Raw genomic sequence first — 14,987 nt, 5'->3', positions numbered from 1 at the left:
TGAAATTATGAAAACATCATGTTAATGAAAATTTAATATCATGGTTGTAGGTGAGCAAAATGTGCAAATACTTGTCCACTTGTTATAAGATACTAGCAACAACAACAAGCCTTTGTTTAGTGTATAATTTCATAGAAATATGTGATAGTCGTTTGACCCACATCGACACAGTATAAAAAACAAAAGATTCCGAGACAATATCTAGGACCCATTTATCCAAAAGCATAGGTTTGCCCTTTAAATGTCAGATACTCATTTGTGTCTTGTCTAAGGTTCAAAATATCGATGTTGATGAAAATATCGAGGTCTCAATTCTATGAGAAAATCAATATTGATGAAAATTTCAAGAAACGATGAAAATTATTGTAATTAGTTAATGAAACTTTGATTATTAGACTATAATTCACTTTTAACCTTTCATTTCTACATAACGAGAATACTTAAATGTACGTTGTAAAGTACCTCTATATGAGTTGATACAATAAGTAGAAATTTTAAAAGATGAAGTTTTTGGGTAAGCTTATGTTGGGCTCTCCATACAATATCAACTATAGAAAACTAGAGGACATGAAATATTTACATATAAAATAATTGTAAATAGTTTATTTTAAAAATGAAGTGAATACAAAATTGAAGAATCATAGCATAAAACTAATATAGTATGATGAAGTGAATATAAAGTAATGAACAAAAAGAAGAAAGATAAAGTAGAGCTTGAGAGAAAATGAAAGGAATATTAATAGAGAACTCACATGAACCTTGAGGTGAAAATTCAAACTAAAATATTTGAATGAAAATATGCATCTCCATAAAATAATTACGTTTTTTGGATTAACATAAATATATAAACTGGCAAAATAAATCAAAATATGGTAAAATTTTAGAAATTATTCGACGATAGATGGTAGACATTTTCAAAGATAACAAAATCATATATATTTCTATTCATGTCTACTATCAATGTTTATTATTGATATAATATATCATTTTACTATATTTTGTAAATACTTTCAACGTTTTACCCTTCATAATCATTTTCCTTTTTCAAACTAAACGAATTGATTTTATTAAAAGTTTCTAATAATATTTTATTATTTGTTTTTCTTTCACTTGCAATTTTAAAATTTACAAATTATTCTAACAAAAAAAAAAATAAAAGATAATTTCTCAAAAATTTCAAAATGGTCCAAATATATTTACACTATGTCATTTATTTATTTAGGAACTTTTATATGAAATATAAATAATTTGTTTTTTTAAAATTCATTTTTTTTCAAACAATTATTTAAATAAATTAACATCAAGTTACTTTAAATTTCGTATCTAATTTTTCTAGAATGAATTGGAGTGTCCATAAATGCTCTTTCTTAAAAAAAATATATATATATAAGTAATTTCCAAATTCCATTGAGACTAAAGTGTTACTCCAATCAATTGATTTGAGAAAAAAAATTAATTTATTTTATTTAAATACTTTTATAAAAATATATTGAAAGTGAGTTATCCTCAAACAGTTCAATTTATTTCAAAATGGTTCATTATTTAAGTTAAACACATTAGTATATGGGTTAGAATTACTTTTTACTTCCTTAACTTGACGTCAAACATAACTTGTCATTGTATGAATCTGTCTTAGATCAATCAAATGTGGAGCTTCAAAGTTAAGAAATGCATGAAATTAGGTTTGATGACTATTTTTCTCTAAATTTGCTACACTTACTTTATTGTGTAATGAAATGTCCATTTAGTTGTAGTGTATTATTGATCATTTACTGTTCTCCTCACTTGAAGTTTAAAAGATGAAGGTTACGCTTCTACTTAGTGTTGGACCCAATTAAAGTAATTGAAATCTACATGGGTTTTGCTCAATTACATGGGTTTGGCTGCTTGATCAAGGGAAAAAAAGAGTTCCTTTTTAACTCGAAATCTTTGGGGGTATGGCAACAAGAGGATTGTAATTAGGTCAAGTTGTTGTAAATAAGAAAAGTGATGAATGCATGATGAGAAGTTGGGTCTACTAAGCTGACTCACTAAAGGAAACTCATTCAGTGCTTCTTCTAATTTAATTACTTAATGCCCTTTTTGTTTGTTTTACATTTATATTAATTACTTCACACCCAAACCCCAAGTCTTCTCCCATATTTGGGCTTATTATGTGTGTGATTCGTGACTTAAACCCACGAGGGAGGAGACATTCCCTCGAGAATATAGACAAGAAAATATAGAGATTGACCTTTATCTCACTCATTTACGAAAGATAAGTTAAAAGCACAAGAAACACTAATTATTCTTTGAACTTTTTCTTAAATGTCTAGACTTATTTGAATGATTACAAATAAGCGTATTTCTAAAGATATGATCTAGAAACGACCTAACATTTCTTTACGAGACCAAGTAATTCTAAAGCCTTCTAATAATATTCATTAATTTAGTTCCAAGAATCTCACACCTATCAATAGAGTTAGTAGTAGTGAGTAAAAGTGAGTGGTTGAATATTGAAAGAGAAAAGTTCTCAAAAAGTGTCCACTTTTGTACTTTGATCTTGACAAAAGTCTTAATACTCCCAATTGTTTGTCTTTTATCTTCCTTTTTATGTCAATTTATTCAACGTGTTTGAGATCACTCACATAAGTACATAATGTGAAATAATATCTATGAGTAAAGTACGTGTGCTGGTACACTAAATTCTCCACCAAAAAAAAGGATCAAACTTTTGATCTTAGAATTTAATATACATGTGGATCAGAAAATGGAAAGCAAAACCAAAATCATACTCCTGAAAATGGAAGTGATCACCCCATGAATTAAAACATAACGAACCATTAGTAAATGGAGCACTACCTAATTCATTCAAAACTAAACATTGAACAAAATAATAGAGAACCCATTCACAAATATGAACAGAGCAACACAGCTAGCTAGGCCTTATGTAATTTATTATTAAAGAGACGAAACAGCTTCTGATCATCAATTTATGTATGAGAAATTTCCAGATATAGTCTACCTAAAATATGTAGCTAACAAAGCATACTAATTTTCACACTTCAGAGACAGAGATATGAATGTTAGAGAGCCATATACGTAAAGCCTAAATTACAACATATCAACAAAAGAATGAAGAAGAAGAAGAACAATAACAACAACAACAAGAAAGCTTATCTATTATATCTTCAAAGACCCAACCTGAGATCCAGAGTGAGGCTTGAAGAATATGAAGAAGAGGAATCATCTTCAAGAGGAGCAGGCAAGTTTAAATCCAAATTAACAAATCTCTCCTGATCAGTAGCTGCATTATTCTCCCATTGGAATCTCTTCTCATGGTTTTCTGTCCCTAAAATCATCATCGACATTTCATTCTCCAGATTAAAACTCCTTTCATGGCGTCCAAAATCCCCAAAGAGAGTAATTTCATCTTCTGTTTCTTCTTCATCGCTCCTTGCCATAGCAAAACAGCCTCTTACATTCTTATGACTTGCTCTATGCCCCCCAAGTGCTTGATGCGATCCAAACACTTTCTTACAACTCGAACATTCAAACCGAGAGTCAGAAACCCTAGAAATGGAGAAATTAGGGCCATTGGCAAGCATTAATAAAGAATTAGCAATGTCTTGATCTTCTTCAGTAAAGGAATTAGAAGAGTGTTCGACATTAGGGCTAAAATTAGGAGAAGCCGAAACGGGACGACGGTAATTAACAGGGGGAATAATCCCACGCCATTGACGTTCAGGATGACACCTCATGTGACCGAAAAGCGCTTTATCGGACCAAAACTTCTTCCCGCACTCAGTACATGGACGAGTGATCTTGGGTGCATTAGGATCGGGTTTCTTGGTGTACTTAGATTTAGAAGTGGTGGTGAGAAGGGTGGAGTAGTGGTGGTGGTCGTGGGTTTGGGTTCTTGAGCGTTTCTTGCGAGGACGACGGGGGTTGGGTAAGGATGAGTCGTCGAAAGAGGAGGTAGAAGAAGGTTGGAAAGGAATAATGGTGAGGTCGATAGGAGAGCTGGTAGTAGTGGTAATGGAGAGGGAGTTGAAATGCGGATTCATGATGGTGAAACGTCGATCGAGAGAGGAGAAGAAGAAGAAGAAGAAGAAGAAGAAGAAGAAGAAGAAAGGGGAGCTGAAGCAAAAAAGTGTAACAATGGCGGAAGGGTTTGGGATTTGTAGGAAGAGAGACGGTTATTGGTTCTTTGTGTCACAAAGACATGGCGGTTCTTTCTTCTTTTATTGATCCTTTTAAGTATGGGTTGGTTATTGAGGTAGTTACGGGCAGTACGGGAGAGATCCTTTTACCATTTTATTATTATCATTATTATTTGCCGCTCTTTCAACTGACTCTTAGTCTTACCTCCTCAAATTTCATCCCCACCCTTCATTTCCTACACATCGTTTTATTCCTTTTTTGAGTTCTTTTGGATCGTCCTATTACTGCTAATACCCTCACCCAAGCGTAGTTGTATATCAAATTACTCTTGTGTGTATACGAAATTACTCTCAAAACAAAATGGACTAAATTCTAATTGTATATTAATTCTTTATGATATGTTGATGTTAAATTTTGATAGTTGCTCTCCCGAAGACGACAATGTTTAGTAAATTTATACTTCAGGAACAAAGAGAGAGAAACTTAGATACTTGGTGTAAGCCACAATTATCACCTCCATACTTAATCACAAGGTTGGGAGGGTAAGAAGAGTATTTCCAGTACTTACTTATTGTTTATGATTTTTTTTTTTGTCTTTATTTATAAGTTTTAATTTGATTTGATTATGATCTTCCTTTTTCTTGTCTGATTAGAGTTTGTGACTAAACTACCTCTTCAAGGATCCTTTTGGGGTTGGGGTTGAGGTTGTCCAACACAAACATCTCTTTACCTAGTGCTTTTAGGGTTTCATCTCTTTTTGGCTAAGCCTATGTTGCTGGACTCGGTCTCGACCTCAGCCAACCTGTTTTCCCATTTTGAACTTTTAGATGTACTCAGCAACACTTTTTAAATACTACTAATTTGACTTTCGAATGCTATATTACAACATTGAAAATGAAATGCATGTGTATAAGTTAAAATAAGATAAGAAAATTATAGAATTCAAATATTTAATAAACTAATAATTAAAAAGAAGAAGTTTTGAGTATTATTTAGTTTGTAAGAGAACAAACTCCCTTAGAAAATAACAATGACAATAATAGTTTTAAAAAAGAAGAAAATGTACTACTCACAATAATTTTACCCAAAAAATTTCATTAATAAATCTAGGGTATACTCATGTTACCAAGCTTAGTCTCAAACATTACAACCTTCTTGTTTATTTTGAAGAGTAAAAAACAAAAGAAAAATAAAAGACAAAGGAGTTGTCTTATATTCTAAGTAATGTTGTCCATTATTTTGAAGCGGTAGTGTAAGAAGAAGAGCAAATCGAAGGATTTTTGTATTCCTGAAATGATTGGTTTCACATTCATGCATTGAGATGTAACCGGACCATTTATTCCATTATAAACAAGGTCAATGTTGGCTACTTTTACTTCTTCACATGGTTGGTTGCTACTACAAATAAGTTTGACTGCCACTGGAGTTGCAGAACTTCCTTTAATGTTCTTGAAGCTCACGTTATTAATCTTAATATTTGACGGAATCTGAAAAATGAAAGTTTATTCGTGAAGTTAACATGCATGAAGAATTTCAAAATCAAAGTTTTAAGAATGTGATCAATACCTCGCGATTGCACTGATTCCATGGACAGTACTCTTGGTCTATGAGAATTGGGTTGCTAACGTTGATCATTGTAATGTCTGAAAAATGCATGTTGGTGGCAATACCAGCAACAGGAGAGGATGGCCATGTTTTGATCCTAACACCATTAGTGGTGTTCATTATTGTGCAATTCTTTACTTCGACATCGTCAACAGGTTCTTCGTTAGTGTATTTTCCAAGACTTCCTATGCTTATTCCATGACCTGGCCCACATGTCACATTGGTGATTTTCACTCGTTTGCTTCCATCTCCAAGTGAGATGCAATCATCTCCTGTTGCTATTCGAGATTTTAAGATTGAGATCCCAATTGATCGACCAATGTGTATTCCATCTGTGTTGGGACTATCTTCTGGTGCAATTATGTTGACACCTTGGAATGTAAGATTGTTGCACCCTAGGATGTTGACATGGAAGTTTTTGCTATCGAGTGATGTTATTCCCCTCACAATTGAATTGGTAATGAAGTCGAATCTTAAACTCTGCTCATTTGATATGCGATCAATAAGTCATGTCAGAGATAGGGTGAGAAAGCCATGCACAAACTATTAAGGAGGGACGAAAATTATGAATTTTCTCCATCTATTTAGTCATTATATTTTTTTTAAAATAAAAAAAAGTAGCTCTTTTGCCTAATTTTTTATAGTTAAATTTCGTTCAATATTTAATTTTTTAATTATTATCATATGGTGTTAAAAACACATTTACCAAATTATAAAAATGAAAATAATAGAGAACAATATCTAACGAACCACTTAAGAATGAACAAAGACGAATGAGGTTAATGGATAGGAAAACAAAAGATATAGAACTTACAATAGGGAGGTTAACACAATCTATACGTTTATGACAATCATTCTTTTCCCAACCCGCCTTTCCTTGGCCATCAAAAACTCCTTTGCCTGATATTGTCATTCTATCAACATATGCAAAAGTAATCCAACTATCTCCATGAGGGTGTTTTGGAGCCTGCAATGTTCCACGAACTCGAATTTCAATAGGGCTCTTGCAAGGGCCTTTAAATTCTCCTTCTCTTAATTTAAATATTCCATCTCGAATAACCACCGCACTTGGACGAACAGATGCACATGCGTCATTCCATGCATCTTTCAAAGCCTATGTTTCACAAGTAACAAAACTACAAAAGTTAGCAAAAACAATTAATTAATTTATTAAGTCATCACTTTGATATATACTTTTATCGTGTGTTTATACCTCAGTGACATCATCACCAGACACAATATTACCATACTTCCTCAAAGGAAAAATAACGTCAACATGAGATTGAGACTCAATAGTAAATGATAGCAATGACATCAAGAATGTAGTAATCAATAAGTTCGAATACTTAATCATACCCATACCGCCTTTTTTTTCTCTCTTTTAAGTTTTTCTTTATGTTTTGATGTTTAGAAATTTTGTATAAGATAAAGATATTTTATTTTACATTCAAGATCTCTATATATATATCAATCGAAGAACAAAAGAAAAGATGCAATGAACCTAAAAGAGGTTACGAGAGTTGTGAACTTTGTGTGTGATATATTGTTTAATCGACCTTCCCTCACTTCTACCTATACACAAATTTAATAACTAAAATTTGTTTATTGTTCATTAGTCGGTGCAAAATTTCCTTCACCCACCAATGTAAACAACCACATTTTTTATAAGAAACAAAAAATTTACCAAACCAACAAAACAATGACTCATCATCGAGGAAACAAGATTAACTTTTTTTTTTTGTAGCCACATGTTACTTAAAAATGTAAAACCCAAGGGTTATTTTTAACGACCTATATTTTTTTTTTTATCGTCACATCGTTATAGTGTTGTTGAGTACCATTTAGAGTATCTATGATTTTTATGGTTAGAAGTAAATGAAAATTAAAAAAAAAATTGTACTAGGAAGGAATAGTTGGTTTCTCGAAAAGATAAGAAAAATTATTGATTTTGTTTCTCGTAAAGATAAGAAAAATTATTGATTTTTTATTGCCATTATTGTATAATCCAATAGTTTTTAAAGAATCTTGTTTATTTCTATGTTTTTAGTGAGGTCGTGAACAAATTTACGTAGAATGTATCGCGTAATCAAGTATATAAAGGAGATTTTGCATAATTCATATATCCATATCAAATAAATCTTTTGATGCAACTCTTCTTATTTACTACTATGATATCAACATTAACAAATATTGATTAATCAATAATAAACTTTGCTATATTTACAATTTTTAAAAAATAATGCTATATAAAATTGTTACTTATTATAATTTTATAATAACCTATTATTTAAGGGCTAACTAGAATAATAACAAAATAGAAGATTTATTTTGGATAAATGAAAAATTTTAATTTAAATTGATAAAATAGTAAAATAAAAAATATGGAAAAAAAACTGCTCCAATGTTTTAAATTCTCATATAAAATACAATTATTCAACAAGCAAAAAACACCTCATGATTAACTCAAGCTGCCAAAAAAAAAAACAAGTACATTTGTTCCTAATTTTTTCGTATGAATACAATCAAATTAATTAACACATATCAAAATCCTAATTTTCTTTTTAAATAAAAAATCATCACATTGAAAGCAATGATTATTTTTTTCTTTGTTGAGTAACTTCTTTGTAAAACGTAATTTGGGTCGCCACCAAGAGAGAGTTTTTAAAATAAAACACGTAATTTGGACTTAAATTAAAGAATCTAATCTAAAAGATAATTTCAAATGGTCAGTAAAAGTATATATTATTAATTTAATAATAATTACCAATATTATTAATAAATTATTTAAAATTTAGATTCAAAATAGAATTTAAACTAATCAAATCGAATTTGAAATTTTCAAAAATAACAAATTTTATAAAATATTTACAACTTATAACAAATTTTATCGATAGTTATTGATATGTTGTAGTAAAAAAAGATAATAGAATACCGAACTTGCAAATATTTTAATTTATTTTTGTTATTTAAGAAAATGTAAATAGTTTTATTGTATTTCGATGACAAGGTAATTTCAAAGGAATAAAAGAAGGGGTTGAAGGCCCAAAAGAAATATGTGGCGAAATTCAAAGCGAGGCCTACAGATCGAAACCCTATCTTGTCGGACCGGAAGGAACAAAATCCAGGCCCGAGAATTAAAGAAAAATGGATGGAATATGCGATTCACCTCCATTTTTACTTCACCCATCTCTCAAAATTTCTCATACATCATTTCATTTTACGCATTTTCATCATCACACTACCTTCTCAAATCCATTCAATTCTTCCCCCTTTTCTTTTCTTTTCTTTCTGTTAATTTTTTTTGTACTGCCAATACTTCGATTTCATTTCGTCTTACAGTATTTCTCATTTTATTGCACTACATACTTTTTTCTTCTCGCCTTTTAATCTCCGGGTTTCGTTATCGTTTCGGGGTTTTCGATGTTTCTTCTGGGATAGAGTCTGTGTTAGGTTTTTTTTTTTTTTTTTCCTTTCTCCCACCTCCTCCCCTTTTTTCGTTTCGAGCTAGCTTTTGCTGATCGATCTGCGTTAAACGGATATGGGTGCCGACGGTGATTCCAGCGAGCACCGGGTTGATGGCGATGCTGAAGAAGGAGGAGTTAGTGTTGCAGTTAACATTCGATGTTCTAATGGGTCGAAATTTTCTGTCACCACGAGTCTGGACTCTACGGTTGCGACATTCAAATCAATTCTTGCTCAGAATTGTGATATTCCAGCTGATCAGCAGCGCTTGATCTACAAGGGTCGCATCTTAAAGGACGATCAGACCTTAGTTAGTTATGGTATGTTCTTCATTTTTTTGTCTTTTTGAGTTTTTTTTATATGGAATTGTTTAATCTAGAAGTATGTGGACTAAATTTTGGTGGGTAATTCTCGTTTTGCTATGTTTTTTTTTTTTTCATAATTGAGTTTTTTCCTCTCATTGGAAGGATATGTGAATGTGAAACTTTTGGGATCGTTTTTTCAAGTTTTGGTTTTTATTTGTTCCTAAGGGATTCTCCTGATTGATTGGATTATAATCGGCTTCTGCCTCATGTCGGCTCTTTGTCTTGATTCTTTTCTTTTCCCCTTTGCCTCAAATGTTCCCTTTTTGGTACAGGGTTTTGGCGTAAGCCAAGTGTAGATCCTTTTACTGGGAATTAACGGGAAATTCTTTATGTTTCTATTCTGTTGGGTCTGAGTACAGTTTAATGGAATGTACCGAGTTTAGTACAACAGCTGCAGCCGGTTGTGTACTTTATGATCCTCTCTGTTCTTGACTTTCTTAAGTTTAGTGACTATATTTTTTTATTCTTTCTGAATTAAATATGTATGACATTATGTGGGGTTCTTGCACATTCAAGTTATATTTGTTTATATGAAGCTAAAAATCTGTATGATTAGCTTATCAAGATATCTATACATTTCAAGCTTTCGTTTTCTGTTTCATTCCTGGTGCTAGAGTTTTAATGTTCATAGCACATGTTGCTGAGTTATATCATGTAGTTAATTCTTTATTATTTTGTGATTATTATGAGACACATTACATCGATAAATTGTGCTCACTATTTACCTTCTGTCTATAGCCTTTTGCAGTTTTGCAGATCCCTTGAACCTTGTTTCATTAGCACTCACATTTTTTGATGTATTTGGCATTGAGGACATGTTTTCTTCTTTGCGTATTTCTGTGACCTGAATTTGACTTTTTGTCTTGTATAGTTGGAGCCCCTAATTTTAGCTGAGCTCCCTTTGTATGCTCTATTCTTTCATTTTTTCTCAACGAAAGTTGTTTTGAAAAATGAAAAATTGACTTATCTTTTTTACCTCCTCTCAAGGTTTACAGGCAGATCACACTATTCACATGGTTCGTGGTTTTGCCCAAGCTTCATCAACACCTTCTGCGCCTGCTTCTAATGTTAATACTAGAAGTTCTGACACCGCTCCTGGAGTCACAAGAGGTGTTGGTTCTAATGAGAGTGGTGCTTTTGGAAATGGTGGCCTTGGTGCGTCATTATTTCCTGGACTGGGTTTCAATCCTCTTGGTGGAGGTGGAGCTGGACTTCCTGAGTTTGAGCAAGTGCAACAACAGTTGACTCAGAATCCAAACATGATGAGGGAAATAATGAACATGCCTGCAATACAGAATTTGATGAATAACCCTGACTTGATGCGAACCTTAATTATGAGCAATCCTCAGATGCGGGATATTATTGACAGGAACCCAGAGCTTGCTCATATACTAAATGACCCTGGTATCCTTCGACAGACATTAGAGGCTGCAAGGAATCCGGAACTCATGAGAGAGATGATGAGAAACACTGACAGAGCAATGAGTAACATTGAATCTTCTCCCGAGGGATTTAACATGCTGAGGCGGATGTATGAAAATGTCCAGGAGCCATTTCTAAATGCAACCACTATGGCTGGAAATGCTGGAAATGATTCGAGTTCAAACCCATTTGCTGCTCTCTTGGCAAACCAAGGAGGTGCACAAGCGAGGAATGAGTCCAATAATTCAACTACAGGATCAGAAACAACAGGAAATGCTGCTCCGAATACAAATCCACTTCCTAATCCCTGGGGTAATAATGCTAGTGGTAAAACATTGCCACTTATACCTTTTAAGACTAGTTAAATACAATTTTGTTTGCAATTCTAGTCCATTCCTCCCATTATTTTGCAAGAGCTCGCCCGCTTAACATACATTTTTCTTTTTGCATTCACATGAAATTATAATGGGAAGTGATTTGTTTTTGTCTATGCCTTGATATATTTTGCATAAGATTTATAATTTTGTGTGGTTGTTACTTGAAGGTACTATTGCTTGTTAATAATATGATTTCTTTTTAATACAAATTTTTACCTATGATATTATATTTCTATGCCCAAATTAAACGCAAAACTCTTTCTTTCTTGAGTACCCAAGCTTTTTTGGCTTATTCCATTGTAAATTTGATTCTCATCCATTCATTTAGGAATCCAACTTCCTCATTTCCTTCATCCCATTAACATGGTTCATCTCGTCTTTACTGAATGGTGGCATATTTCAATGGTAATTTTTAGGAGGAACTCAGACTACAACCACACAGCCTACTCCAGCTGGTGATACAAGGGCTCCTGGTATTGGGGGTTTAGGAGGGGCTGGTCGTACAAATATGGATCGTTTTGCTGGTGCTGTGCCAGACCCAGCTCAGTTGAATCAGTTTCTGCAAAACCCAGCTATTTCACAGATGATGCAGAGTCTGCTCTCCAATCCTCAGTATATGAATCAAGTGCTGTACTTATATGATAATAATTCCTGCTAAATTAGTTGTAATGCCATTTGAAAGGTTTGTGATTCCCACATTCTTTGATTTGAACTGTAGATCCTCAATCTCAATCCACAGCTACGAAGTATGGTTGATATGAATCCTCAATTAAGAGAGATGATGCAAAATCCAGAGTTTGTTCGCCAATTAACTAATCCTGAGATGATGCAGGTAACTTCTCATACATCCCCCACCCCAACGCACCTAGAAGAAAAAGAAAATCGATGAGAGTGTTTCAAATCAATTGCTGTTCATTGTATTATGATGATGGTTCATAATAGCTTAACTATATCATTACCAAATTTTTGTTCCCTAATAAGTACATCTATAACTTTATTGGTTCATTTCTGTATTTTCTGCTTGCAGCAAATGCTATCAATTCAGCAGTCCCTCCTCTCTACCTTAAATCGACAGCCATCGTCTCAGTGAGTCTAAATTCCTCTCTTAAATGGACATTATTGTGCACCTTTATAGCTCGAATACTAGGCCGTTTGAAACCATGGTCAGGATCACGTTTTATATAGTATGTTATAGACTCATCATCATATATCTAAACTGTTTTTCTTCTTTGTATAATCAAACCTCATCCATAATGAATTCTGTTGCCCAGTAACTGTCTGTTAGTTTACTAGTTTAATGGAGTTTGACAAGATATGATTTTTATACGATTAATCCTCTTGAATTGTATCAGATTTCGTTCATTATTCACACTGATTTTTCACTTTGTGTTTTACAGAGATGCTGCTCAAACAGGTGCTGCAGCAGGTATATTGATGGATAATTTTTTCATATGATGTTTCTAATTTTCTTTTACACAACCAATGTTTCTAAGTCACATAAGTTATAGGTGTTCCTAACACTGCTGGATTAGAGATGTTAATGAACCTGTTTGGTGGACTCGGTGCTGGCGGTTTGGCTGCCCCGCACAATCCAAATGGTTTGATATCTGCTTACTTCATTATTTTCTTGTCATTACTGCATCCCGCCTATTTCTCCCTCATACTTAAAAGATCAAATGAACTTTCTTATGCAGTTCCCCCAGAAGAACTATACGCAACTCAACTTTCACAGCTCCAAGAGATGGGTTTCTTTGACACTCAAGAGAACATCAGAGCTCTACGTGCTACTTCCGGGAACGTCCATGCTGCTGTGGAGCGACTGCTGGGAAATCTCGGACAGTAAAATTGATAAATTACCTACTTTTCTTCTTTTAAAAATTTAATTGGGATTTGTGATGCAGACATGTACTAGTGAAACTATAGATCTACAGACACAAACAGCTGCACATGGCAGAGACATTACAGGTTATGTTTGGAATCTGAATAATTGAAAGTTCTTCCTCATGAGATAGAGATACATATATATATATAGACTTGTGGATATGTTATGGATATTACTATATTAAATTTGCTGCTCCCTTCCCCAATTTCATCATCCATCCCTCCAAAAAGACTTGTAAATACATTTTAAATGTTTCAAATTTTATTGGACCTTTATCAGCAGCAGTCTTTAAATTCTTCTCTCTTTTTTTTAAAAATGTTTATGCTCATTTCTGTTGTCATTCGTCTCTCTAATTCTTTGATGAAATTGGTGAGTTCGAGAGTGTTTGATTTTGGTATTATTGCTCTCATCTTCTTGTGTAGTTTATGAACAGAATCTTCCATTTCTATTTTCATTCCTGAGTTTAGTTCGTGTAATCTTCAAATTCCTATTTGTGTTTGTGAAAGAAAAAAGACAGTTCATGATTCTTCTATCAGTTGATTTATAAAGAATTAAAGATCATTTATGAACATTTTCAAGTTATTTCACTGCTTCTGTAAGCTGCATTTGCTGATTTTCATTGAAGAAAGATGTAAAATTTGTGTTTAAATCAGGTTTTTAATTTAAGTTGTTATTTTGTCTTACTATTGTTTCAACGTATATTTTCTTTTATTCTTTTTTTTTATTATTACAATTTTAGTTTTTTTTTTTTTAATTAATTTTTTTCTTTTGGGAAAGGATTCTCTTTTAACTTCAATAAGTGTTGAAATCTGTCATCATATTTAGGCATAAAATTTGATTCCATTATGTGAAATCAAATTATTCTTTTTTAAACAAATTCCACCATAATAAAGGTTTATTGGGTAACAAATAAAACGTTAACACAAATACACTAGTTAGCTATTAATTCTCTTTATTGAACATTTACGTATAGTGATTCCCTTTATTAACTCAAATTTGGAATTAATTTTAGTTGTTATATAATTAAAAGTTCAGTCCCATAGTTGAAATAACATTTTTTTAAAATTATTTATGTATATAATAGAAAAGTAGGAAAAGAATTATTTACACTTGTAAATATTCTGTCAATTTTCCAAAATAATATCGTTTCTAATATTTCACACGTGTCACGGTCGCTCATTGGTTTTTGCTTTTAATTTTCTATGAACTTTCGTACGTAACAATTTAGTTTTTGAAATTTCAATTTTGTATAATTTAATTTTTCAATGTAATTTTTGTGATTTATGATATAGACTTTTGATCTTATAAAACCATTGAATCTCTAATGATTTATGATACAGTCATTATCAACTCATCAGATCCGAACGTCTCTCTCTGTGCACATAGTCAAGCCGCGCGCAGATCTCCAACTTCAGTCCGCCGCATGAGTCCTCCGTCTGAGCTACCCTTCTCGCGAAGCGGAGCCGTTTTTCCTTCACCGAGCCAGTTTCGTGCAAGTCGTACGCGAGCCATGCGCAGCCGAGCCACTTCTGTGTGAGCCGTAGGCGCGCCACGCTCACCGAGCCAGTTCCGTGTAAGCCGTACGTGAGCCACGTGCACCGAGCCAGTTTCGTTCAAGTCGTACGCGAGCCATGCGCAGCCGAGCCACTCTGTGTGAGCCGTACGCGCGCCACGCTCACCGAGCCAGTTCCGTGTAAGCCGTACGCGAGCCACGTGCACCGAGCCGTTTCT

General features: G+C 33.1%; 3 protein-coding genes across 4 annotated transcripts; 1 reads left to right on the top strand and 2 right to left on the bottom strand.

Annotated features, from left to right (window-relative positions):
• Positions 1-3,008: 3,008 nt before the first annotated feature.
• Positions 3,009-4,209, bottom strand: LOC105436224 (zinc finger protein ZAT3). The gene has a single exon (XM_011661391.2). It carries the CDS (start codon positions 4,044-4,046, stop codon positions 3,171-3,173), a length of 876 nt encoding a protein of 291 aa, XP_011659693.1. The 5' UTR covers positions 4,047-4,209; the 3' UTR covers positions 3,009-3,170.
• A 1,168-nt stretch (positions 4,210-5,377) lies between these two features.
• LOC101222183 (exopolygalacturonase) lies at positions 5,378-7,108 on the bottom strand. The gene is given in 5 exon segments (XM_031888785.1): positions 5,378-5,422; positions 5,424-5,630; positions 5,710-6,228; positions 6,563-6,862; positions 6,962-7,108. Coding segments are annotated over 5 exon segments (1,218 nt in total).
• A 1,832-nt stretch (positions 7,109-8,940) lies between these two features.
• On the top strand, positions 8,941-13,540 carry LOC101210644 (ubiquitin domain-containing protein DSK2a). Of its 2 annotated transcripts, none has more exons than XM_004153772.3 (8): positions 8,941-9,530; positions 10,563-11,324; positions 11,791-11,999; positions 12,093-12,206; positions 12,402-12,460; positions 12,772-12,800; positions 12,883-12,972; positions 13,069-13,540. In XM_004153772.3, the coding sequence occupies exons 1-8, from the start codon at positions 9,287-9,289 to the stop codon at positions 13,215-13,217; spliced, it is 1,656 nt and encodes a 551-aa protein (XP_004153820.1). In that variant the 5' UTR covers positions 8,941-9,286; the 3' UTR covers positions 13,218-13,540. The 2 variants fall into 2 exon arrangements, with proteins under 2 accessions (XP_004153820.1, XP_004153821.1); XM_004153773.3 differs by having other exon boundaries at positions 8,944-9,530; positions 10,563-11,309; positions 13,069-13,217.
• The last annotated feature ends 1,447 nt before the right edge of the window (positions 13,541-14,987 follow it).

Source organism: Cucumis sativus, chromosome 7 (assembly GCF_000004075.3).
Source record: "Cucumis sativus cultivar 9930 chromosome 7, Cucumber_9930_V3, whole genome shotgun sequence".
Classification (NCBI taxonomy): domain Eukaryota; kingdom Viridiplantae; phylum Streptophyta; class Magnoliopsida; order Cucurbitales; family Cucurbitaceae; genus Cucumis; species Cucumis sativus.
The sequence above is the reverse complement of the archived record's forward strand: the minus strand, read 5'-3'. Positions and strand labels throughout refer to the sequence as shown.

Coding starts and splice junctions, on each gene's coding strand:
- LOC101210644 (XM_004153772.3), top strand. CDS start 9,287: ATGGGTGCCGACGGTGATTCCAGCGAGCACCGGGTTGATGGCGATGCT. Junction 12,000..12,092: donor ATCCTCAGTATATGAATCAA/GTGCTGTACTTA, acceptor TTTGAACTGTAG/ATCCTCAATCTCAATCCACA. Junction 12,801..12,882: donor TCAAACAGGTGCTGCAGCAG/GTATATTGATGG, acceptor CATAAGTTATAG/GTGTTCCTAACACTGCTGGA.
- LOC105436224 (XM_011661391.2), bottom strand. CDS start 4,046: ATGAATCCGCATTTCAACTCCCTCTCCATTACCACTACTACCAGCTCT.